Source organism: Panthera onca, chromosome B3 (genome assembly GCF_046562875.1).
Source record: "Panthera onca isolate mPanOnc1 chromosome B3, mPanOnc1 haplotype 2, whole genome shotgun sequence".
Taxonomy (NCBI): Eukaryota; Metazoa; Chordata; class Mammalia; order Carnivora; family Felidae; genus Panthera; species Panthera onca.
This window is the reverse complement of record NC_138344.1, coordinates 74,524,019-74,550,458: the sequence shown is the minus strand read 5'-3', so window position 1 is coordinate 74,550,458 and position 26,440 is coordinate 74,524,019. Positions and strand designations below refer to the sequence as shown.

At 52.3% G+C, this 26,440-nt stretch overlaps 1 protein-coding gene across 2 annotated transcripts; it reads right to left on the bottom strand.

Annotated features, from left to right (window-relative positions):
* Positions 1-2,159: 2,159 nt before the first annotated feature.
* NYNRIN (NYN domain and retroviral integrase containing) lies at positions 2,160-25,148 on the bottom strand. Of its 2 annotated transcripts, none has more exons than XM_060619379.3 (9): positions 25,074-25,148; positions 24,238-24,451; positions 13,273-13,940; positions 11,588-13,150; positions 10,495-10,625; positions 10,256-10,352; positions 8,493-8,594; positions 8,184-8,285; positions 2,160-6,863 (listed from the first exon to the last, which is right to left on the bottom strand). In XM_060619379.3, exons 2-9 carry the CDS (start codon positions 24,433-24,435, stop codon positions 4,013-4,015), a joined length of 5,712 nt encoding a protein of 1,903 aa, XP_060475362.1. In that variant the 5' UTR covers positions 24,436-24,451; positions 25,074-25,148; the 3' UTR covers positions 2,160-4,012. The 2 variants fall into 2 exon arrangements, with proteins under 2 accessions (XP_060475362.1, XP_060475361.1); XM_060619378.3 differs by lacking the exon at positions 25,074-25,148 and adding an exon at positions 24,595-25,022.
* Positions 25,149-26,440: the final 1,292 nt, after the last annotated feature.

The following is a 26,440-nucleotide window of genomic DNA, read 5'->3' as shown; positions in this document are numbered from 1 at the left end:
CTGCCTCTCGCCCACTTATGCTATCTCTGTCTCTGTCAGAATAAATAAATAAGCTTATAAAAATTAAAAACTAAAAGGCATGTAGGATTTTTATTTGGTTTTATAGTGGCCATTTACCTGTTACGATGTTTCTTTCATTCAAATATGTTCACTTTTACCTGTGAACGCCAAGAACTTAGTAAATGGTTGCTGGGAAAGCGTGGTGTCACAAAGCTTAGGGGTCTTAATCTCACCAGCTAGTTTATGTTAAGTTTTAACGTGAGAACAGGATACAGTGTGGAACATGCTTTGTCTTTATGACTTGTGTTATGTCACAGAACTATCTGCATACTGGCTGCTTTGTAATTTCTCTGGGGAAAGCCCACCTTCCAGTGCCCCATATGAGAAGGGAAAATCGTGATGGGCATAAACGAGAGAAGCAGTGACTGGTAGGCTGTGATGCCCGTAATGGTCAACTCTAGACAAACTTTTACTATGCCCTCCCCTAAAGGTAGGAGGAATCTCAAATCCTGCTCAGAATTGTTGAACAGCGAAGAAGCAAAATCTCACCATCCCAGCGCTCAGAAGCCAATGTGGGTAAAATCTGATTATTGCTTAAAGTCATCCTGAGTAAAAACTAAAGAGGTTTTGCTGAGCCAGCTTTCTGCTCGGCTTTCCACTTAGGAGTTCTGAGCCTTTCCCTTGCTGCCTTGTACTAAGGGCATGTGCATTACTCCTGGTGAAGGGGGTCAGGGAAGACCATGACCTGTCTGAATAGCATGTGAGCTGAGATCCCAGGTGCCTGAGCCCCAAGCTCATATACTATGCTCTCTCCTTCTCTCTCTCTCTCTCTCTCTCTCTCTCTCCTCTTACTCCCCTGCACTGCATTTGCTTGTTGAATTGTCTCCTTCACCTAACTGAGGATTCCAAGGGGCAGAGACCCTATGACTCACATGACCTGCTACCCAGCCCACACCTAGACAGGGCCCGGCACATAGTAGGTGCTCCATGAATAATGAATGACAGCGTACACACACACACTGGGGAGTTCTCAGGAAAGAAGTTTCCCTCCTGCTGCTCCATACCCCTGCCAGTGCTGAACAGAAGTTTGGGCAGGTGAGGAAGGCACCAAGAAGCCGAGGCCCAGAGTCGGGAAGCTTGGCCAACATTAGGAAGGTCTCTGAACCTGAGGATCAAAAATGGCAAGAGTTCCAAGGGCAGAAGAAGAGAAATGTTAGCTAGTACGTGATTGTCTCAGGCAGCTCGGGCTACTATAACAAAATGCCATAGACCGGGGCGGGGCGGGGCTTAAACAACAGTCACCTATTTCTCATAATTCTGGAGCTGGACATTCAAGATCAAGGTGCTGACAGATCCAGTGTCTCGTGAGACCCCACTTCCTGGCTTGCAGATGGCCATCTTTTCATTGTACCCCACATGGTGGAGACAGAGCAAGGAGTGGCCCCTTTCCCTTAAAAGGACATTCATCCCACCATGGAGGCTCCACCCTGATGACCTCATCTAAACCTGATTATCTCCCAAGGGCCTTCCTAATACCGCCTAATAGCATCCTCCTGGGGTTTAAGATTTCAGCATATGAATTTGGTGGGGACAGAAACATACAGTCCACGGCAGAGATGAAAGCTCACACCATACTCAGCACCACAGTAGCCCCTTTGCACAGATTATTTCATGTAATCCTTGTGCCATCCCGTAACGTGGGAGTCATCACCCTGCATCTCACAGATGGGGAAACCGAGGCCTCGAGAAACAAGCCACACAGGTAGCAGATATAGAGTCGATATCCAAACCTAATTCTGTCGTGTTTCCAATACAACTAAGCTGGGTCAGCGCTGATGCCATTCTCTCACGCCAGGCTTCATTCACCCAGTTCTTCCATGACAGGGACTGGAAAGAGCAGCTGCGTGGGAGCCCATAGCCTGGGCTCCCCTCCCAGCCCTGCCACAAACCAGCCGTGGGGCCTTATGTATCTCACTACCTGGGTGCCAGTCTCCTCATCTATAAAATGAGACCATGCGTCAGGTGAGCTTGAAAGGGTACTACCCAGGCCTTCAAATCTTCAACTCAGCCTGGGAAACATGCAGCAGCAGCACCCCACAACTGCCCCCCACCCTCCCCACCCATAAGTGAGCCTGCAGCTAAAGAGAACTAGACCTTGGTTCCATTCGGATCCGTTTATTGACAAATCGAATGAAAAACAATCATATAAAAGGATATAAGACCATAAATGTGGTTAACACGTGGAGCGGGCGGAGGAGGGCAGTTGGGATGTGGGTACCGCATGGGGAGGGAGGAGGCTGGGCATACCACTAAAGCGAGAAGCAGAGAAGAGGGGGAGAAAAGGGGAAAGAGGAGGAAAGAAGGTGTCTGCTAACAATCCCACAGCTCACCTTTCAGTTTTTCAGCTGTCACCCAACCATTCTCTCCTGGACAGAATTAACAGCTGGAAATGATTTAAGGGCAACAACGAAGCAGTTTGTCTACAAGAACTGGGAGATGGGGGATGGGATACGGCTCTGAGGGAGTCTCTCCCTTGAACCTGTCGCCAGAAACCTGTTTAGGGTGAACCGAGAGCTAGGAAGCTTAGTCTTGGTCCCAATTCAGCCACCAGCGAACCAGCTGTGTGACTTTGGGCACGTCACTTCCCCTCCGGGCCTCTCACCTTGGCTGTGAAACAAGCAAACTGGACTCGATGGTGGGTCCTACTCTGGCTCTAGCAATGCCAAGCGCTTTGGCAACCTGAGCTGGGCCAGGAGTCTGGCTCAGCTTTGGAAAAATAAAACTACTTAGAGCCCCCCCCACCCCCCAAGAGTGACACAGTGCTAGCCTTCACCAGGAAACTACAGTCAGCAGAAGCAGCAGCCACTCAGAGGGCGAGTGTAAGTGCACACACCTATGAGGAATTCACTGTCCCTACAAGATGATCTTTGCAGGAAGTGGCCGCGAGGGAGCTGGGCTTTGCTCTACACAGAAGGCAGGTGCAGGGGAAGGGGACGATCCAACCAAAGCAGTCACACATTGTGCGGGGTCTGGGGATACGGGGTACAGTAGACATGGGAAGAGAGGGCTGTGGGCTTTGGGGCAGGGTTGGAAAGTAGAGCCGTGCCAGTACCTCACCACGTGCCGCACTGCTCATTTCAGACGCCCTGCCCCCTTCAAACAGAGGCCTGGGCCCCTCGGTCTAGTTGAAGTAGCCTGTCAGGTAGAGATGCCACACTCGGCATCGAGATCCTTGATTCCTGTTCTGGTTGACGCCGTTGAAGCAGGGGACAGGTTGTCTTCGTTGGCTAGAGCCAGTTGAGGTAGGCTGTCTCTCCTTGCCCTTCCCCTGCTGACAATCGGGATGCTCTATGTGGCTGGCCGTACTTCTACCCCAGCTCTGAGCCTTGGGCCCAGAACTGCCAGTCCCTCCTCGACAACTGGACAGGCCTAGGCTGGCCTGAGGAAGGTGGCTGTGAGACTGGGAATGGGCTGCCTCTCCACAGCCCTCATGGACTTGGGTCAGCTGTGACAGCGAGAAGAGCAAAAGGTCCCCAGGTGGACAGTTCAGGGGAAGAGTCCATATTCGAGATTTCTGTTTGATAAGGGAATGTGGTTCCGATTTTGAGGCCCAGAGCCAACACCGTTTGACCGTTAGGACAGGCAGGAGTAACATTCTGGGGGGACGTGTGTATGTACCTGCACACGTGTGACAGGACGATGAGGATACCCGGGGAAAGACAATGAGCCTGGCCTACCTTAAAAAGGGGACTTTCTGCCCCCCAGGGTAAAACTGCCAGAGGCCCATATCTCACAGCCTTTGACAGACTCTCCCGATATCCCAAACTGGGGATGCTTCCATAGGGACGCTGATCCCCAGCTCAAGGCAATTCAGCAAAGCTTTGTGAATTGACTTCTCCGCAAAAGGCACAACCGAGGCCCCCAGGGGGCTATGAGACCACTTCTCGAGGCTGGGGGAGGCCTAGCAGCAAAAGCCCAGGACCCTGGAGTGGGGGCTCTCCCGGCACCCCGGTCATTGCTCTAAGACCTTGAAGGACAGGGGTGTGCCGCTCTTGGCAAAGGCCTTCATCAGGCTGCTGGGATAGATGCACCCAAGCTTCTCTGGAGTCGGGAAGCCCCAGACCCTGTAGAGAGACAGGCTCAGCCGGTCCCCGATATAGAAGGGGCCCACCCATTTGGCACTGCTGCCGTTCCTGGGGAGCGACAGCAAGAGGACCTGGTCGCCCACATTCCACTCCTTCTCCTGACTCTCCCGCTTGAAACGCCTATTCTCTGCCTTTTCGCTAGCCTTGTCGGTCACCCGCCAGTGTAGCTCCAACAGCTCCCCAATGAGCTGCAACAAGAAGACATCCATCTTGAGCCCTTCGATATTGGCACTGCTCATCTCCCACCACAGGGGCTCGCTCAGCCTCACTTCATCCCCCGTCAGGATCTGGACCGGCGTGGCCTGGGTGGAGGAGGCCCTGAAGGCCAGGTGCAGCAGGGGCAGGGAAGCCGCCCACTTCTTGCCATGCAGGAAGATGAACTCCTTGAGGGCCCTCTTGAATTCCCAGTAGGCATCTGAGCTGGTCAGGCAGGGGAACTGGAGGTCCCTGCTCAGGGAGGCTGCCTGGGCTCCCAGGGCCAGCCCACAGCTCACCAGGACATGCCGAGCAAACTGGGGGCCCTGGGCAGCCTCCAGCCTCACGGGAACGCCCCACCTGGCAAACACGTGCTGGAGCAGCACCTGGGCCACTGCCGTGTGCGTGTAGGGCTTCAGGGGGAACGCCTCCACCCATCTGGTGTTGGGGTCGGCCACAATCAGCACGTGCTTGTGGCCCTCCTCGCTTATGGTGACTGGGCCCACCACCTCAATCTGCAGGTTGGACCAGGGGGCGGTAGACCTGAGGGGCCACACGGACTCGATAACCTTCAGCTCACTGCCTATGAGATTTCGGGGGATGCAGAACAGGCAGCTTCGGCAGTAGTCCCTCACATGCTCCTGCATCCCGGGCCACCACCCCAGCAAACGCAACTTCTTGTAGGTCTCCTCGGGCCTCTGGTGGGCGCCCAGGGGGAGGTCATGCACGGAGAAAATCAGGTCCCTCCGGAGTTGCCTCGGGACTACCCAGACCTTAGGCCTCTTATCCCCCTTGAACATAAGCAGGCCGCTCTCTTTGTCGAGGCTGAGTGAGTTAAAGACAGAACTGAAGGGTGAGGAGCCAGACAACTTCTGCCCCGCCTGCAGCTTGGCGATGATATCGGCCAGAGTGCTGTCGCTCAGCTGTAATGCCAGCAAGTCAGGCCTCTTGCCCATGGTGTGAGGAGATACTACAGGGATCGGCACGTCCTTTGGCAAGTTCCACCACTCCCCGCCCCCCTGTGCTCCCTGCTTGGCCAGGGTGTCCACTGTCACAGCAAACAGGGAGCCCCGGTAGGAGGTCCGGTAGATGAACGGAAGGGACGAGAGGTCAGAGGTGAGCGAGATGATGTAGGACAGCAGGCTCGGGTGAGGTAGCGGGGCCCCGTCCGAGGAGAGGAAGCCTCGAGCCCTCCACAGGGGCAGGAGCTCCCAGAGGAGGCTGAAGATCCAGTTGCAATGCGTGAGGAAAACCACAGGGAGGTGGGACTGGCCGAAGCGCTCCAGGCCACAGGCCACGGCCGCCAGGTGGGCATAGGTTGGTGTGTACGGGGAGCAAGAGAAGGAAAGGGAGACAGGGGCGCTGGTGGGAGACAGGACATAGAGACCAAAGCCAGCACACCACTCGTCCTCACGGTAAAAGCAATAGCCCGACATGTGGATGCAGACAAAAGTGGACAGGTCGGAAAAAGGAGGCAGAACCTGGAAAAAGCGAGGCATTGAGGACGCGGGCGTCAGCAGTCGGTTTTCTCCCAGCAGGCCCTGGAGAAGGGTCAATTCCAGGGCCCTCTTGCCTTTGTCCTGTACCAAGAGGGACCATCGGATCAACCATGCTTTGGAAAGTCTGCGGCCCTCTGGCGCCTCGGGGTCCACAGTGGCCCGGGAGGCGTAGGAAAGGTCCAGGACCACTGGGGTGTCTCCAATGCAGCGGGAAAAATGTTTGAGGGCCCAGGCCACCGCATAGGGGCTGTCTCCCCCTGACTGGGGGCCCTCGCTCTCCTCATCAGGAAGGAGGGGCTTCGAGGTATAGGCTATAGGGTGCTTCCTCCCCGAGTGCTCCTGATAGACAACAGCCGTGAGGGCCACTTGGCTCACTGTCACCTCCAGGCGGAAGGGCAGCTGGGTGTTGGGGGCCGTCAGGCAGAGGGCAGACACCAGGGCTCGCTTCAGAGCCAAGAAGGCCTTCTCATGCTCCCAGTCCCACTGCCAGTCCGGCTTCTGCTTGAGGAGGCTATGCAGGGGGCCCACGAGGGCTTCATAGTCAGGGATGACATCCTGGTGGGAGTCCATGAACCCCACGAAGAAGGAGAGTGCAGTGAAGTTGCTGGGGATGGTCAGCTGGGCCAGGTGGGCAAGAACCTGTTGGCAGGGAGCCTTCTCGTCCCAGGGGATGCCCAGGTAGGGAGACGCCGGCGCCGGCAGGAGATCAATGTCTAGGGCACCGTCAGGGGGGTCCTGGAGGCTGAGGCACCGGAGGATTTCCTCTGAAAGGGAAGGGCACTCGGCCCTGAACACTGATGCCAGTGAGGAGTCCAGGGCATCTTCTTCAGGCGGCTCCTGCACCCCTTGCCCCTCCCTCTGCTCATCGTCCTGCCTCTCCTCCTTCTCCTCCCGGACTTCTTCCATATTCTGCAGACCCTCTGGAGGTGCAGGGTCAGCACCATCACTTGGCTCAGAGGCGCTGGCTGAGCTGGGAGGAAGTGTCTTCCACACCTTCAGGAAGTTGCCGATGTCAGTGTCTAGCCTATACCAGAAGAGCAGAGCGGAGGGGCTCAGGGGCCTGCTGGAGGGGAGGGGCACCCAATGGGGAAACCACATCTGCGGAGCCTCACCCCACTGCTAAGTCCCCCTGAGGCTGGGCCAAGCGCCAGAGCCTCCATCAGGACCCTGCCCGCAGGTACCTCCTCTATCTCCAGCACGTGCCAGGCCTCCATATTGGGGATTCATCCATATGCGAAGCCTCACCCAATCAAACCCTTGTTGACCAAGCAACATTTTCAACCACTTCTAAGCCAATGACTTGGTACGAGTTAGATGACTGGCACTTCCAACCTGTCCCTAGGATGAGCAAGCCAGGGGGAGGTCAAGAAGGAAGGCGGCCTGACAAGGCACTTGAGAGAGGGCACAGCAGACAAACCTCCACAGCACTTTTTCTCAAACCAGGGAAATGAAACTGAGGGACCCGGTCCAGAAAGCAATGCCCTGTCCATAAGGTCCTTACCACCATTCTCTGCTGGGAACTAGGAAGAGAGGGGCAGTAAGGCAGCTCAGAGCAGGAGGAGGCCAGACCGTCTGAGTTGCTGCAAACCTGGTCCAGGACAGAAGTCATGTATGTCTAACCCAGGTTGTGAGAATCCAAGGAGACAATAAATATGGAAAAAATTCCACAGTACTTCCCCTAGCCCAGCTCCCTTTATTCCCACAGCAGCAAGAATGAGGCTGTCCCCTGGAGCACTGCTGCCAACAGCATAATATGGAAAATGTCAAACGGCCCTTGACAAGAGATTCGATAAATCCCCTGGGTACTTCTAGAATGGAATACCGCGCAGCCATTAAAGTGAGCCACATGAATTAACATGGCATGTATCTGGGCGGGGCGGGGGGGTGGGGAGCCATAAAATGCTGAGTACAAATGCCAACTGTGGAAAGATGCACATGTGCAAAACTGTAAAGCTGCAAAACCATACTGTAAGTGGCTTATGGATGCATCGATATGTGGTAGAGGTTGGGGCGCCTAGGTGGCGCAGTCAGCTGAGTGTCTGACTCTTGGTTTTGGCTCAGGTCACGAGCTCACGGTTCATGGGCTCCAGCCCCGCGTCAGGCTCTGCGCAGAGCCTGCTTAAGATTCTCTCTCCCTCTCGCTCTGCCTCCCCCACTCACATGCATTCTCTCTCTCTCAAAAATCAATAAATATTTTTTAAAAATATGTTGTAAAACCGTAAGCCTGAAAAATCGAATCACTCTGCTCATGGTTAAGCACTAGACAAATGCTGGTTAGCACCAAGGAGAAGTTTCTGGTCAGTCCCAAGAGGAACTGGGAGGCAGCAGAGGCTTGGCCCATTACCTGTTTGGCTTCTTCAGAAATTCGTCCAGGGTGGGGCCATCACGGCCCAGGGGGTCATCCGGCACCATGAAGAGATTCCCCGCAAAGGTGAAGGGCAGTAGGCTGGACCCAGGAGAGAGGAGATATGGTCATAGAGGAGCCCCTAATTCATACAGCCCGTTAACCCCCAGATGTCTGAACAGGAATTGAGACCAACGTCTGGTGAGCACAGCTCTAAGGGCCCTCTCCCAAGCCCAGCACCCCCTGCCAGGGGCTGGCTGACATCCATCCACGGGGAAGGAACAGCTCAAGTCCCTGGGATCACCTCACCGATCTTTGACCATCAGTTTCTTGGAATTATTCATCAGGATGTGGAGCTGCTCATTGGTGACAATGATGCCGTCTGTCTCCTCTGCCAGCTTTACCATGAACCTGCAGGGAGAGGGGTTGCTGCTAGCCACCCAGAAACCCTTACTTCCCAGCTCTTTGGGGAAAATGAACTTGCAGTTTCACGTGGAGATGTGCTGAACAAAAATGCTGCCCTTGGTGGTCGGGGAGCCAGGGCTCAGGAGCCCATCTCCTCGTCCGTCTGTGCAGCCATCCGGGATCACTAGCCCCCGGGAGGGTGAACTTGGATGCACACCCCCATCTACAGATACAAACACACGCCCCTATCTAGCACACAGGCATTCACATACACATGCACAGACACACACGCTGAAACCTGCACACTCGCCCACATTCACACATGCATTTTTACTAGCTCAGTTTCCACATCTGCAAAATGGACATAAAATACCTACCCTATATTGCTGTGAGGATTAAACTGAATGAGACAAACAGTACACTGAAGTGCCTACCTCGGTGCCTGCCACACAGCATGCACACACATGTTCCATTACTATTCTTCACCAATGCACCACATTCCCATACATGCCAAGACATACATACATACATCCATATGTACATATACACACTACATACATACACCGATATGTATGTAATGTATGTATGTATATACATATAAAACATATATAAAATCACATACCTGAATAAACAAATCCACTTTTCCAAGGATCACCTCTCCTTGAAAGAGGGCTGTGACCAGGAAAGAAAGCAAAGGCCACCTACTTCTCGGCATTCCCCGAAAGGTTGCCATTCCGGCGGCCCCAAGCATGCTATTCCACAAGTGCCCAGCAGGGGACCTTTGCAGAACAACCATTTTCCCTCAAACCCAGACCCGAAATTTTAGAGGCGCTTAAAGACCTTACCAGGGGGCCTAGCTCTTGAAGGAGGGATGCCTGAGCTGCCATGCCTGGCCCTTCCAGCTGAATGGATGCCAGGTCTTGAGAAAAGTGGGGAAGAACAGAACTTCTCATTGGCCAGCATAGGAGGTGCCTAACTGCAGCCGAGACCGGGCACAGACTCCAGCCTGGGCCCAGTGACTATGGCAGGGCCTTCCCTGCCCCAACAGAGGCAGCATCACAGGCTCCCCCTGTGCATTCTGGTCCTGCAGCCATGTTGGGGACTAGGTGCTTAGGATTGACATGTAGGGAAATAGGGAGGTACTGGGGCTTTAGCGAGGAGACAAGGCCAGTCTAACTCCATTTTCAGAGCCCTGCCAGGGGTCCAACCACATACAGCCACACACATACCTCCTCCCAGTGCCAGGGCTGGGGGGGAGGAAAAAAACTGAAGCAGTTCCTGGAGACTTGAACTTTAGCCCAAACCGAGGCCCCAAATCAGTCACTTGGGCAAGCAGCTCACTGGAAGCACCAGGAGTCACCTGGGCGGGTCCTATCCAAAGTAGTGGGATCCAGCCCATAGGTCAGAGAGCCTGTAGACTGAGGGAATGGAGCTGGAGAGTCCCAAAGTCAGGAATCCCCCTTAGCCTTGGGTAGAGCCGATCCTGGAGCCCTCTCCTCACTGTGTGCCTCCCTCTGCCTACAGAGGGCCTGTGCACCACGCCATCCTCTCTGACATGACCCTCTGACATGGTGGCCTCCATCTCCCCAGAGCAGGTGAGGCTGGACTCCACCCGACACACCAGCCCAGCCCCTGGAACCCTCCAGAAAGGCCTGGGACTGGCACACCTATAATCGTAGGTGGTGATCTTCTTGCCGTTCTCGAGCTGGGAGGGGGTGATTGAAAGCATCTTGAGGGAGTGCAGCTTCGTCAGGAAGTGGCTCTCTGGAGGTGAAAGACAGAAGACAGAGATGCTCAGAGGAAGGGCGAAGTGGAAGAGGCCACGGCAGGGACAGAGAGGCAGGGAAAGGCAAAGCTTGGTGATGCTGCAGGGGCTGGCGGAGGGGGTGGGCAGTGGACAGCTCACCTCTCACCCTCCGGTTCTTCTTCAGCTGCCAGGTGGGTACAAACACAGTGACCTCTCGGTGTCCCCGGTTCCAGAAATACTGCACCGCCATGGCAATGCCACGGCAGGAGAAGAAGTGCTGGAGGCCATGCCTGTGGGGGGTGGTGGGAAGTGAGCAGCCTCCTCCTGACGAGTGGCCCTGCCTTTCTGCTCCTCCCTCAGACAATGCCACATGCCTGCATCAGCAACCGGCAATGCCCTTCTCCCTCTCCTCCATCATCGAACATTCTGTAAGCACCTACTGGGCTCACTCACCTACTCTGCGTGTGCGTGTGTATGCACACATGTCAGGGGCTATGTGCATGTGATCAGCTGTGTGCACACGTGTGGGGTGAATGCGTGTGTGCGTGTGTGTGTGTGCGGGAAACTCCAGGGCAACGGGAAAAAGAAGGCAACCTCTGCACCCAAAGAACTTAAGTCAGGGCCAGAAGCAAACAAACATTCATTCCACCTACTGTGGGCCAGGAGTGTGCTCAGCACAGATAACTACTGTCCCGTGGGGACAAATTCAGTGGTCTTGCACACATTTATGCTAGCATGTGTAGAGCAGTAAGCACAATGCAGGAGGACAGTCTCTAAGGATTGATTGGCACACTCAGGAAAAGCTCCATAAAGGACACCTGGGCCGGGCCTTAAGGTTCAGGCTAAACATTGGTAGCTGGCCTGGGGTTGACAGATGCTGTGCTATGTGAGACAGGCGGGCTGCGGTGGGAAGAGCACGGGCCTTGGCAGTGGACAGATCTGAACTCAAAGGCCAGCCAGGTCCCTTACGAGGCTCTGGAATCTTGGGCCAGATGCCTTACCTCTGTGAGCCTGTTTCTGTTTCTATCAAAGAGAGAGAAAGAAACGTCCCTTGGCAGGACTGTCTGCATGATTCCGTGCACATTCCTACCATGCCCCAGTCACCCACCATTGCCATTTCCATCCTATCATTTCCCCATTTGAACCCATGTCACCCACATACCAAGGGGATGCCCACGCTCTGTCCCACCCGGGGATGACCTGCCCCAGCTCCCCAGACTTCCCAGCCCACGCCACACCTGTAGCTACTCACACCATGGCCACACTGCTGCCATCAATGACCACTCGCCGTAACCCCTGGTTCCCGGGTTCCCCCGACAGGTTCAGCTCGAAGGGTGTATTCAGGGCCTCGTGATACCTCTGGAAGCTGGTCACTGTGCTGTTTGCCTGTGGGTGACGAGGCGGCTGCCTCGGGGCCCCCTCCCAAGCCCCCAGGAGCCCCTCCATCTGAGGTTGGTGCTGACTACCGGAAGTCAAGGTGCTGCTGGACTGAGGACCCTGCCTTCTGGACTCCCCATGGCCCTTTGGCAAGGAGGCATTGCCCCTTGACGAAGGCTGCACCTCGCTCAGGAGTTTGGCGGCATCCAGGCTTGGCCCTGGATCTGTGGGCGTCTTCTGAGATGCAGGTGTTTTGGGGCCTCTGGAGGCTTTGGAAGCTGCAGGTGCTTTGGGGGCCACAGGTCCCTTGGGGGCCGTAGACCCTGTTTTAGCTGCAGGCCCAGTTTGAGCTTTGGGTGTTTTTGCTGCAGGTGGCATTTTTGCTGCAGGCGTTTTCTGAGCTGTGGCAGTTTTGGGAGTCGCAGGTACGATTTGAGCTGCTGATGCCGGTTGACCCACGGCTGCCTTCTGAGCTGCAGGCCCCCCTTGAGCTGCTGGCTTTGTCGGAACCGAAGGCACTTTGAGAGCTGAAGGTTCTGTGGGGACTGCCAGCATCATCTCTGCTGTAGGCACTTTGGGGACTGCAGGCAGCCCCTGATCTGTGGGTGGGGTTTGAGCTGTGGGCACTGCCGCAGCCACGGGCACTTCGAGAGTTTCAGGCACTGTTTGAGCATCGGGTGCTGACTGAACTGTCAGCCCCTCTTGAGCCACGGACCCCCCGTGAGCTGTAGGCACACCTTGTCCTGTTGGCAGTACAGAAGGGCCCTCTTCTGGCCCCTTACAATCCCACTGCACACTTCCTTGATCCCCTGGCTCGCTTCCAGCTTGCAGTTGGGGCGCAGAGGTCAAGGGGGGCCCTATCTGTGGAAGTCCTGGGCTAGTCTTGTCCTTTACGCCTGAGCCCCCTGAGACCACCAATAAACTCATGACTTTTTGGGGGGTCTCTGGCCTCGGGCAATTCTGTAGGGTTGCATCTCCTCCTGGTCCCCCATCTGGTCTGCAGTCTGGGCTTTCCATGCTGGGCAAAGGAACCAGCTCCTTCTGCTTCCACTCTAGATTTAAAGGCAAAGGATTCTGCCCTGGTAGCTTGAACTGAATGGGGCCCAGGGGCCTCTGCCAGAAGGGAAAACTGAAGCATGCCTGGGACAGGAGCCAGGCCAGGTGGAGAGAGTGCAGTTCATTGATCCTCCAGAAGGTTGCGGCGATAGCCCCTGGCCACAAGGGCCCAAACGCTGGCCCCGGGGTCCAGGCCTTCCAGGGCGGGCACATGCTCAGGGCTGACACGGGAGGCTGGAAGGGGCGTTTATCTTCCACTCTCTGGACCTGCCTTTGCTGTGACGGGGCTTGTGTGTGGTTTGCAGAGTCCTGGCTGCTGGTGGCTTGCGCGGGCCCTTCCTCTCGAGCACTGTCGGTACTACCTTGGCTGTTGGAATCGACCCTGGAGGAAATCCAAGTTTGTTGGAAAGGTGGTTAGGCCAGGTAAATCTCAAACCATTTCCGTGGGGCAGGGGGGAACAGGGACAGGGTCTAGAGAAACCAAACTGATTCTTCAGAACTTACCTTACCAGCTGGCTGGTTGTTTCCTGCTGTGTGTTCTGGCCTGGGGTGCCCGAGACCAGGGCCCTGGTGGCTCCCAGGCTGGTTAATCTCTTTGAATGTTCTGGGCTCCTGTTCTGGAGAGTCCCCACCTCCAGGAAGGGCCCAGGACCGTCTCCCACAGACACCATGGCCGGGCCTTCCTTCTGCTGGTGGGGAGGGCAGATCAGCACCTCGGGGTCAGGGCAGGACTCAGAGGTGCCGATGCGGCCGAGCCACTCGATGATGTCTTCCTTGCCTGCAGCGTCCCGCACCAGGCTCAGCAGCAGCTCTTGGACCGCTGGGGGCAGCTGCAGCAGATCCCCTGCATACTGGTCACCACGGATCCAGACCAGGGCCCCAAAAGCCCTGGTCACCTCAGCCTCCCAGATTCCCCGGGGGGTGAGCAGAGCGGCAGGGCCCCAGCGCAGCCGCCCCACCAGCTCTTCCAGCCAGTTCTGGGTCATGATGAAAGACTCGGTCAGTCCCCCCACCATCAGGGAGCCGGGGGGACCAGGCACCAGGTAGGCCAGGGTGCTCCAGCAGAGGCAGTCGAGGAAGAGGCCCTGGGCCCCAAGGAAGGCGCAGTGCAGGGCCTGCGGGTAGCGAACCTCCTTCCACAGCTCCGGGCTACACAGGCCCTTCAGATACTCCTGAAGTCACAGTGGGGAGAACACAAAGGAAGTCATTCCTTTATGGGCCTGCCACTGGCTTGCACCCTCCCCCCCCCCCCACACACACACAGCCAGCCCCTCTCTCTAGGCCTGCCTCCTCACACACTCATTTCTTTTCAGGGAGCTCTCTGACTGAATGAGGGAGGCCTGGGGGGGAAGGGGGAAGCACCTAGGCTTGGAGTCGAGGGACCTGATTCTGGTTCCAACTTGACTGCAACAGGTTAGGTCAACTGTGGGAAATTTACCTTCTTCTCAGGGCCTCTGTCTTTTCCCCTGTAAGATGGCAGGTTAAGTGACAGTGACATACCCCTAGGGTCCAGTCCTACCCTGGCATTCTAGAACTGTGAGACAGCTAGGGGAGGGGAATTGCATACTACTGAGAATCCTCCATGTGCCAGGAACTTATGTGACCAGGGGGCAAGTTATTTACCCCTCCTTGTGTCTGGATTCCTCATCTGTAAAATGGGGACAACAGTTTCCCACCTCATCAGGCTATTATGAAGCTTCAATGAGTTAATATGAAGGAAGCGCTTAGCCTGATGTCTGCCCATCCTATTCCCATTTTGCTTGCCCAGCAGGGGCTGTGTAGCTTGCCCAAGGGCACACAGCTAGAGGGCGATGGGCCAGGACCACAGCCCACATGTGTCTGACTCCGAAACCAGAGTTCTTTCTACCTCCTCAGACTGCAGAGTGACTATAGGCTAATCCTGTGGGATTCTGGCTTAATCCCCCTCCAGAAGGTCTCTAGCACAACCTGTACCTGTAACCATGGTAACTCTGTTGCCCAGAGGGAACAGAGGAGGAGGTAAGTCACTGGGCCAGCATCCAGGAGAACCCCGCAGACATGCACAGTGGCGGAACCAAAAGGAAGGCCTCTGGCTCTCTGGGCAGACCAAGTCCTCATGTTTACAGGGCTCAACCACTCAGTCTTTGGCAGTCACTGGGATGGATGAGGTTGGGTTTCTCCCCAATATGGCTGAGTTGCACCAGCATGACCCCCATGAGCTCCAAGGGAGCGTGGGCTCTCCCTCTTAATCAGTCAACCCATGTCAACTGTATTTGCCCTCATGTCCCTCCTGTCCCTTTACATCCCCGTGTCTCTGAAGGTCACCCCTCTCCCTGTTTCCCCCTAACAGGGAACAAAGGCTCCCTCTTAGATCACCAAAAGCCATCCTGAAGACGGCTCCAGCCCCTCTGCTCGGTACCCTGGCCATCCCGTTCAGGCCTATGTTTACCTCTTCCACCAGGACCAGGCCACAGACCTCCAGCCCCTTCCCCAAAGGGTCTAAAATACACCTAGGCTTAGGCCCAGGTCTAACCCCTTTTCGATCAGTCCAAAACCAGCTCAAAACCTGACAGACACCCCAAGCCAACCCCTCCCACCAAGAACCTCATCTGGTCCACTGTCTGGCGAGGGTGAATCTGACCGGGCGCAGGATAACTGTCATAGACCTTAACAAATCCCCACCCCAGCACCCTATATTCCGATTACTTGAAAACAACATGTAGAAATGAAGAGAGGTGCTGAGGAAGAAGATTGTCGGTGGTTTCTTTCTCTTTGTGCAAAGAGCTGAAAATATTTATTGTGCCATTCACTGTTCAATATTTTTTAACTAACAGGTATATAAAAACTAAGATTGTTTTCCAAATAGTAAGTGTGAACTAATATTTATTGAATACTTACTGTGTATCAGGCTCTTTAGACACATGATCTCATTTATTTGTCTCTCAGCCCTATAAGGAATTTGCTATCATCCCCATTTTAGACGAGCAAGGAAGGGCACGTGTCCAAGGTTAAACAGATTGTCGGCTGGGATACTCAGGCACTCTGACTCCAAAGTCTGGGGTCTTAACCATAGTGCCGTCTGTACCTTACAGCAAGAAAATGTAAAGAAACAACAGGCAATGACATCCAGAAAATTCTGGAGCAATCTGCCTGCTTAAAGCCCACCCCAATCTTTTTCCTCCAGAAGGAAAAAAGGAGAGAAGAGGCAGGAACAAAATAAGCACAGAAAAAGAGTTGTGTATTTGTCAAAATACATTGCTCAGTGTCCACAGGTCCTCTGTCAATTAGTAAGTTAAATAAAAACAGTAACACGAAACAGTTTAATATTGGTCTATACTTGATCAAGGTGTTCTAGCATTTAACACCTGACTTAGAAATCTCCTTTTTCCTAAGGCAGTTACCATTCATTGTCTGCTGTCCAGAACCACCCCCAAATTACCCTGCAGAATAGTCAAAAGGCTCAGAAAATGGCAGCACCAAGAAACTCTGGAATTGAGAGTGATGGGAAACCTTTAAAAAGGCAGACCAAGGGACTCCTAGCTGGCTCTGTCGGTAGAGCATGCAACTCTTGATCTTGGGATTGTGAGTTTGAGCCCCACGTTGGGTGTAGATTACTTAAAAATAAGATCTAAATAATAATAATAATAATAATAATAATAATAATAATTAAACTAAAATAAATAAATAAAAAGGCAGACTGAGGTCAAGTTGTTTGAAGAGCAGCTCGAGACGGGAGACCAACTGCCCCCCTACACAAAGGCTGTGAGGTTTGTTCTCTAGACGGCGGGAAACAAGGTCCCAGAATTAGAGGTGGATCGCCATACTTGAGGGTGTGGGTATCATACAAAAAACATGAAGGAAGGGAGGAGAGATGAATAATGAAGTCTACAATGAAAGCTGAATGCCAAGAAACTCATTCTTCCCATTCAGCGATTTAGCAGCCAGGACAGAGAATACGAGAAATACATTCTGGAAATCTGGCCAGCTGGAGAGCCAAGACCTAAAGATCACCAAACAAGTTTCCTAACAGACAGTGCCCTCAGATCTCTGTACAACCAAGCTCTAAATCAACAAGTGTCAGCCTCAAGCAAGGATTATCATGATAGATAAGGAAAACTTCTAATGTGAAATAAATATACAGAAAACATACACAAACGGGTGGGGAACAATTTGAAATACTCGGGAGGGAGAAGAAAACTTTAAAAAGTTTACTATTGGGGCGCCGGGGTGACTCAGTCAGTTAAGCCTCCTACTCTTGATCTCAGCTTAGGTCTTGATCTCAGGGACATCAATTCAAGCTCTGCCTTGAGCTTCATGCTGGACATGGCATCTACTTTAAAAAAAAAAAAAAAAAGTTTACTACCATTGCTGTCTCAGAGAGATGATAAAGAACATTGCACACATTAAACAAGAATACGGTGTTATTTTTGAAAAGAGAATTCAAAAAACATAAGTGGTTTTTTACAAAAATACTTTATTCTTGAGGCACCTGGGTGGCTCAGTCAGTTAAGCGACTGACTTCAGCTCAGGTCATGATCCCACATTTCCTGAGTTCTAGCCCCACATCAGGCTCTGTGCTGACGCTCAGAGCCTGGAGCCTGCTTTGGATTCTGTGTCTCCATCTTTCTCTGTCCTTCCCCCACTCTCTCTCTCTCTCTCTCTCGAAAATAAACATTAAAAATTTTTTTTAAAAAATAAAAAAGACTTTATTCTTAAGTAATCCCTACACCCAAATGTGGGGCTTGAACCCACAACCCCGAGAATTAGTCACATGCTCCACCGAATGAGTCAGCCAGGTACCCCCACAAATGACTTTAGATATTAGAAATATGATGGCAGGGGCGCCTGGGTGGCTCAATCAGTTAGGTGTCCAACTTCGGCTTGGGTAATGATCTAGCAGCTTGTGGGTTTGAGCCCTGCATTGGGGCTGTCTGCTGTCATCGCAGAGCCCAGCAGAGCCAGCTTTGGATCCTGTCTCCCTCTCTCTCTGCCCCTCCCCTACTAGCACGAGTGCGAGTGCACACTCTCTCCACTCTCTCTCTCAAAAATAAATAAACATTAATATATATGTATATTATAAATATATATTTATAATATATATAATGTATATATAATATGTATATATGTATGTATATATATAATATATACATTATATATATATATATAATATATACATTATATATATATATATATATATATATATATATATACACACACACACACACACATATATATAAAACGGCAGAAATGGAAGACCCAATAAAAAGTTTGGACGATAAACTTCAGGAATTCTCCAGAAAACAGAGCAAAAAGTCAGAATTGGAGAACAGGAGAAAAAAATAAGCAAAAGTACATTGGGCCAGTACATTGGGACATTAATGTCTAAAAAGGAGTTCCAGAAAAGGAGAACAGAGAAAACACAAGGAGGAAAGTCACCAACTTTCCAATCACCAATCTAGTCACCAATCTAGTCAATCTAGTCACCAATCTAGAAAATTGTCTAGATCTGAAGAACACGAGTGTCCAGATAGACAGGCCCCCAGAATATAGCAATAATAAGCAATGATGGATGAAGACAGACCCACACAGAGGAGTCTCACTGAGAAACCTCAAAACAGTGGGGAAAACAACATACTTCCAGAGAGAAAACACTTCACACACAAAGGACCTGGGACCTAAAGAGCTTCCAAAGTCCTAAAGCAAGAAATCAATGGCATAATGCCTCCACACTTCTGAAGGAAAATAATTTTCCATTTATTTATTTATTTGAGACAGAGAGAAGGTGCAAGTGAGTGAGGGGCAGACATAGAGAGAGAAAGAGAAGCAGAGTTCACCCAAAGTGGGGCTCATGTTCACTCGATGCAAGGCTCGTGCTCACCCGAAACAGGGCCCGATCTCACCAATAATTTTCCATTTGTAATTCAATACCAACCAAACTATCAATCAAGCGACCTTCAGCTATGCAATGTAGATATGCAAATATGCATATCATTTTACCTCCTCCAACATTTTACCTCCTGTAAACCCTTTCTCAGGAAGCTGCTGGAGAGCATTCTCCAGCGAATCAACAATGGAAACTAAGAAAGGAGATCCGAAAGACGAAGAAAGCAAAGACAATCTCCAGGATGACGGTGAAGAGAAATCTCAGAATGTATTCATCATTCAGCAAATCATCATTGAGCACCCACTATTTGCTAGGCACTGTTTTAGGACCAAAAGCATCGTCAGGCACGGGGGACAACTAGTTCAGACTGGAGGGTAAGACTCAAGAGGCAAGCATGTTACTAGTATATTCTTCAGCACTGCACCATCTTTTACTTATTTTTCTTTTTTTTTTTTAAATAGGCTCCACACCCAGAATGGAGCCAACGTGGGGCTTGAACTCATAACCCTCAGATCAAGACCTGAGCTGAGATCCAAGAGTTGGAGGCTCAATCAACTGAGCCACCCCAGGAGCCCCATGCACTGCACCATCTTTTTAACTTACGACGCAACTGGTGGACGTGCTCCACCAACCCAAGAAAGAGAAAGGCATTCGGTCCAGGAAATAATGCACTTAACAAAGAAAAAACGCAAAGGGCTGCCAAGAATGACAGCAAATTGAAGTCTAGGAAGAAAACTGTGTAGTCCTGGCTAGACAGAAAGAAGGATGTCTCCAGGAAAACATCTAGAACTGCAAGGACATCCTGAAGCCATAGACTGACCACCTAGAAAACTGTAGTGAGAAGCCACTGAAGTTGTTAGAATTGGCTACAGGTACTAAGAAAAACAAGTACATTAAAAAAACAAGGAGTTCTTAACGTCACTGAAATAAAAGCAAGAAAACATAAGCAGGGTACATGGCAGTGCTCAAATACGTGTGATGCTTGCACAGGCATAATGATGCAAACAGTAAATACAGGTCTGAGAGAAAACTGAAATAGAACTATACTGAGAAAAAAAGAAGGGATGGTGATATAAGGGACTAAAGGCTCACCTACAATAATGGTATGTCAAAAGGTATCTAAAACTGGGGCACCTGGCTGGCTCAGTCGGTAGAACATGTGACTCTTGATCTCAGGGTTGTGAGTTCAAGCCCCATGCTGGATGTAGAGATTATATCAAAATAAAATCTTAACGCGGAACATGGAGGCTGTGTCAGCTTCCCTCCCTCTCTCCCCCTGCCCCTCTCCTCCACCCTAATTCTCAGTCTCTCTCTCTCTCTCTCTCTCTCTCTCTCTCTCTCAAAATAAAAAATAAGGGGCTCCTGGGTAGCTCAGTCCGGTTGAGCATCCAGCTCTTGATTTTGGTTCAGGTCATGACCTCACAGTTCATGGAATCCAGCCCAGAGTCGGGCTCTGTGATGACCATGCAGAGCCTGCTTGGGATTAAATTTCTCCCTCCCTCTCTCTCTCTCTCTCTCTCTCTCTCTCCAAAATAAATAAATAAACATTTAAAATAATAAAAAAAGTAAAACATAAAAATATAAATAAATAAATAAACAAATAAATAAATAAATAAATAATAAATACAAGATTTTTTAAAAAAATGTCTAAAATTGATTAGTCAAAATATAACAGTACCTATATATGTTTTTAGGAATGTGGAGATGAGGAAATGCCAAAGGCAATACTGCCTACAAGGAAGAGCACCAAAGAGGGAGTTGGGAGGGACAAGGCAGGCAATCATGGTGTCCTAGTGTGAGCTTTTTAAAAACTATTGACTTTTACATTGTGCATTACTTTGATAAAAGAAAAAATTAAGTTTTAAAAAAAGGAGAAGGGGTTCCTGGGTGGCTCAGTCGGTTGAGCATCCGATTCTTGACTTCAGCTCTGGTCATGATCCCATAGTCGTGGAATCAAGCCTCGAGTTGGGCTCTGCACTGAGCATGGAGCCTGCTTAAGATCCTCTCTCCCTCTCCCTCTGCCCCTTTCCCCTGCTCGAGTGCTCTCTCTCTCTCTCTCAAACACATTTTTAAACAAAAACTCTTTTAAATAAAAATTTAAAAGGGAGAAGGATCGGTTGCCCAAAACACAATTAGATGTGCCGGGAAGTGTTTAGCAATCAGCCAGGTGGGGGGATAGACGTGATTTGTAGCATTTGACAGTTTCTGTGGCATAAATATTCCCACCATGGCTAATTTCAAATTACCAATGGGACTCCACTGGCTTCCAAACTTCCTGAAATTTTAACAGTGGGTTAAGTAGCAGCCAGCTCCAGCATGCCCCTGGCCACCAACTTACATGTTACTGCTCAGTGTGGAGCAGGGACAGATCGGCTTCCATCTGACAAGCCAAACCAAAAGTCAGCAAATCATGCCCTGTCCCACAGCTCCCTGAACCCAGTCTCTGGCTCACCCTCATCTCCCTCCATCATCTCCAAAAAGGGGAAAAGTGAAATGTCACCTCTCCTCTCTGTGCTCAACCCTTCCTCACATTGTTGCCGAGAACAGAGCGCTGAGCAGGGCTTGTCCCTGGGCAACTCTGTCACTATTAAAACCCTCCTTTCCACTTGTTGATTTCACCTTAGAGAGGTGAGGCTACCCCAGTGTTTGTTTTTGCTGCCTGGGAAGGTGATTTCCAGCAGTGTCTTTATTATTTCTTTTTTTAATGTTTATTTATTTATTTTGAGAGAGGGAGAGAGAATCCAAGCAGGGGAGGGGCAGAGACAAAGACAGAGACAGAGAATCCCAAGCAGGATCTGCACTGTCAGCACAGAGCCTGATGTGGTGCTCGTTCTCAAGAACCAAGCCACGAGATCATGACCTTAGCCGAAATCAAGAGTCAAACACTTAACCAACCAAGCCACCCAAGTGCCCCTGTCCTCATTATTTCTTAAATCCCACTACAAGATAATAATTAAAAGCACTCTTGAGGGGCGCTTGGGTGGTTCAGTCGGCTAAGTGTCCAACTTCGTCTCAGGTCATGATCTCACAGCTCATGAGTTTGAGCCCCGCATCAGGTTCTGTGCTGACAGCTCAGAGCCTGGAATCTGCTTTAGATTCTGTGTCTCCCTCTCTCTCTGCCCCTCCCCTGCTCACGCTCTGTCTCTCTCTCTCTCTCTCTCTCTCTCTCAAAAATAAATAAACATCAAAAAAAAACATTAAAAATTTTTTTAAATAAATAAAGTAAAAGCACTCGAGTTCTACAGAGATTTTCCTGAAAAACCAGTGCATATAATTTAGAAACATACCCAGTTCCTTCTCCAGATATAAGCCTGTGTCCTTCACCTCCCCTCCCCTCACAAGCCAGCCATCCCCATGCTCACCCCTTTCCCATCCTTCAGTCTCCGATCTCGCTAGGTCTTCTCTGCCAGGTGGCCTGTGCATAGTACGACATTATCAAAGTGCAGGATTCTATATCCCTGCAGCCGGGATTGGGGTCAGCCACAGCATCTCCCCATGGAAGCCACAAAACATCCTTATACTTGAGAAATTGTCATGTATCAGATTGCTGGAATTTAGAGAGCATTTAATCTTCTTACTCTAATTTAAGCTTTTCACTTTACAAACAAGGAGACCCAGAATCAGAAACAAAAGCACTCGTTCAAAGTTATACAATAATAACTGACATCTATCCCCCATAGCTCTCCACATCTGCAAACGTGCTTAAGCATGCATTATTTCAGCTGACTCACAATCCCTCTGTGATGTGGGTGTTATATTATTTTATAGATGAGGAAATAAGCTCAAGAGAGAGTAAATTGTTTGCCCCAGGTCACCCAGTTAGAGAGTAGCAAACCTCAATCTCAAACTCTCTCTGCCACACCAGACATAGCTTGGTGACAGCAGGTTAAGCCCAGATCTCCTGACTCCTGGGACAGAGCCTTATCTTCCCACCTACCCTGCTCCCCTGCTCCAAACCTCCAACTATCTCTCCATTCTGCAAATTCTGTGCAATAAGAGAGGGAGTTACCCAGAAGCCCCTCACCTTGTCTCCATCTTAAACAGGGCCTTTCCCCAAAGGAAGACAAAGAGGATTGAGGTGACAGGGTGGGGGAATTGAAGGAACCACTGGTTACCTTAGCAGGGCCTGGAGTGTAAGGGAGGGATCAGTGGCCCAAGGAACCCTGAGGCAGCAGTAGGAGCAGGAGCAGACAGGCCTAGAGAATCTGATCTGGGATCTAAGCAGGGGGCAGGGGAGCTGGGCACCTCTGAAAGTGCAAATCCCATAAAAGCGTGAGTTGTTGTGTTTCAAATTAATAAAAAGACTAAGAACCCAAAACACCCCCAAAGGTTGCTGTTGTTAACCAACTCTATTCCAGCTACTGAAAAGTCTGAATCTGAGGGGTGCCTGCCAATCCATTCTTTGGGCAGGCACCCCTCCCCCCACCCCCCAGCACCTCTGTCAGAACTGGAAAAACTGCTGACCAAGCAACTCAGTGGAGGGGCTGAGGGAGGAACTTTCCAGCCTGCCTGCCTGCCTGCCTGCCACTCGCCAGTGTACTCTGGGCTCCCCCACCCATGGCCTTGACCAATTAGGATATTGGTACAGACCCAGCTGGGGAAGGGGTGTGTGTTGGGCAGGGTGCAGGGGTGAGAGATACACAGGAAGCGAATGGCCTGGGGCCCAGGGAAGAAACTGTAGCATTCCTACTAGGAAAAGATAAGGGAATCTGGGGGAAGAGGGAGACCTTGGCCATGACTGGAGGCCAGAGAGAACCTTGTTAAGAGAAGCCAGGGAGTATGCAAGAGAGGTACACTGTGACCTGGCCTGTCCAGTGCCCAGCCCCACACAGCAGGCCCTTTCATCTGAAAGCCCACAGCCCTCCTCCAAGATTCCCACCCATCCCCAGGGACGGCTGCCTTCCAGAGCAGCTGTGCACAGACGCGGGCGCGCACACACACGGGCGCGCCCGCGCCAGCCCCTGCAAGAGGCTACCTAGGGCATCAAGAGTGTGGGGCAGGGAGCCCAGAGCCCTGGGTTCTGGTCCCAGCACCTGCCACCCTCCTGCCTACCTGACACAGTGTGCTCAGGCAAGCCTCTTACCCTCTCCAATCCCCAATGCCTGATTTGTAAAATGCCTGCATTGCTCTAGAAGCATCTCTAAGGGCCCCTCCAGTCCAGCACTCTGAGAGCCTCCAAGGGGCAACCCAGGATTTAAGGAGACGTAAAAAGAGACAGAAGGACCTGGGCCTTCCAGTGTCTTGGTGGAGAACAAAGAGGTGTTGCAGAGGCCATAGAAGGACCTTAAGCTGTTCCCCAGATGGAGGAGCAGGCTGTGGATGCTGGAAGGCTCATGAGGGAACACGTACCATGGAGGGTCTCGCAGCGCACTTGAGGGACAGAAGTGACACGCAAAAGAGGGGTGAGGCAGAAAAGAAAAAAAGGAACCAGAGGGAAGGAGTCAAGCCTGCAGATCTGGAAAGGCAGGACGTTGGCCCACTACCTGCCCGCCATAGTGCCGAATCCAGGTCGAGGGATCTCTGGGGACCCCTGTCTCCCCCGGGCAGGGGAGAGCGAGAGGGCTCTGGCTGGAAGGGGCGGGTGGGGGTGGGGACAAGCTGTTTACCTTGGCTTTGCTCATGTTCTCCTTGGGCCCCTCCAGCTGCAGCCAGAAGTAGGGGGTGTCTGGGCGGCTCTGGAAGGCGTTCAGCTTGACCCTGAAGATGCGCTGCACTTGCAGCCGCTGCCGCTGCACCCGGGGCTTCGATTTGGTCTGCACCATGAACCATTCCTGCGCCGGAGGGTCGCCCCCGGACAGGAGCATGGCTGCCCCGGCGCCCCTGGAAGAAGGGCGCCGACGGTGTCAACCGGGTCCCAGAGCGGGAGGCGCCCCAGCGGGGTGCGGGAGGAGTCCAGGCCACGCCCCCTCCGCCGAGCGGCGCGCCCCCCGCCTCAGCCTGGTCCTCTCGGCTTACGGACCCACCAGCCACGGCCACGGCGCCCGTCCGCCCGAGTTCCGTCCCTTTTGGCGGCGGCTCCCGCGACAATCTCTTCCTGCCAGGGGCTGCAGCTGGGGGTGGGACCACTTGGGCTCCCGCCGCCCTTCCCTCCGCCCCCAGCCTTCCCCTTTCACCACTGCGCCAGCCCCTGCAGGATGAACCCTTTCTCCGTCTGCCTAGTGGCTTTAAGGGGCGCGGAGGGCCGAAGGAGGGGGCGACAGGGCGGGGGGAGGGCGCGAGAGGGTCCTGGAAACCTCCGCCTTCCACCCAAGTTTTAGGCCCGAAGCCAGAATCAGGGGTCAAAGTTAATTTCCTTCCACGTTCCCCTTTCCTGGGTGGAAGGAAGAGGAAGGGGAAGGAGGGGCGTTCCGGTGGGGGAGAGGGGGCTCGGTTTCGGGGACTTTCTCCCAGCTCCTCCCACCGCGCCCCTCCCAGCCCTCCCCGAAGAGGCAGAGAACCGGACCTGTGCCACTCCTTCCCCGGAGGAAAGGGTTAAGGAAGAGCAGGGTGGGGAGCGGGGGAGGCCGGGGCCTGAGGAAACTCCGGGCTGGAAACCTAGCAGGAAGCAGAGGGTAACAGCACCGCCTCCCCACCCCACCCCCAAGTCTGGGGACTGCCGGGGCTGGCAGGCAGCCCAGACCCTCCTGAAGCCCCCAGGGCTGGAGGGGCGGGGAGAGCCGCCTGAATTTTCAGACTGGCATGGTTAATGAAAGCCCCTTTTAGCAAGTTTGAGTAATGCCGGGCGGGGGAGGGGCGGGGCTTCAGGATGGGAGTGAGGGTCTGGTCCGTAACGCAGGCTTTGAGGGTTCCCTCAACCCTTGATCCACAGCCAACCTCTTGGCATCAGTGGTCAGAGACTAGCTCTGGGTTGGGGGCCCGCCTCCAACACCCGGCCCCGGAGGCATCCCCGGCACAAAGAACACCTTATGCAGCCCTGGGGCCTGAACAGAACCTGGCTCTGTAGAGGGCACAGTCTGGGTCCTGGGCTCCAGTGCCCTTTATTTTACAAACCCAAAATGAGCCCCGCATTCTGACAGGCACAAGTGTAGTACCTACGGGGACAAAGGGCAGTGGACTGTAATTTAAGCCTGCCCAGGAACATCTGGGCTGTCGGGCCATGGTGTGTTTGTGTCCTGGCAGGCAAGGGGCCAAGAGCGCCCCACTGCAAGGAAGAGGCCCAACTGGGGAGAGGAGGGGGTTCATATTCTCATACTACTCCCAGTATCCTCATACTATTCCTAGACTGGAATCCAGCCCGTCCTGTCCCACCCCTGCTTCTCCCTAGACTGGAATCCAGAAAAGGAAAAGGTGATCTGTGTCATCTCTGTCTCCACAATCTTCTGCTCTGCCCCATCTGTGTCCCGGTCCTGGCTCTTTATAGTACCTTGAAGCAAAAGACCCTCAGGGCGAACTTCAGGTTGTCTCCCCTCTTGCCACCTCTGTCTGCTCTCCAGGTATCAGAAGAGGCTCCTGCCTTCTTGTGTTTCAGTTTCTCCTCTGAAGCAAGGTGAGAGCCACTACCCCTGTTTCCTGCTCTTCCCTGAATAAATACATAACTCTTGTTGCCCTTTTCTAATGGACTGTGGACCCCACACACAGTGGCATCTTCAAGGAAAACTCTCTGGTTTAATCCTAAATTCAAAGGAGGATGGAAAGAGGGCGGAAGAATCAGATACTTGATAAATGGATAAAAGAGGGTAATTTATTTAAACTCTTGTGCCTCCATTTCTTCAGCTCATAAAAATGGGGCTGATAATACCTACAGCACAGGTCGTAAATCAGACCGCACAGGTTGTAAATCAGACCACACAGATGCACAGATACAGGTAC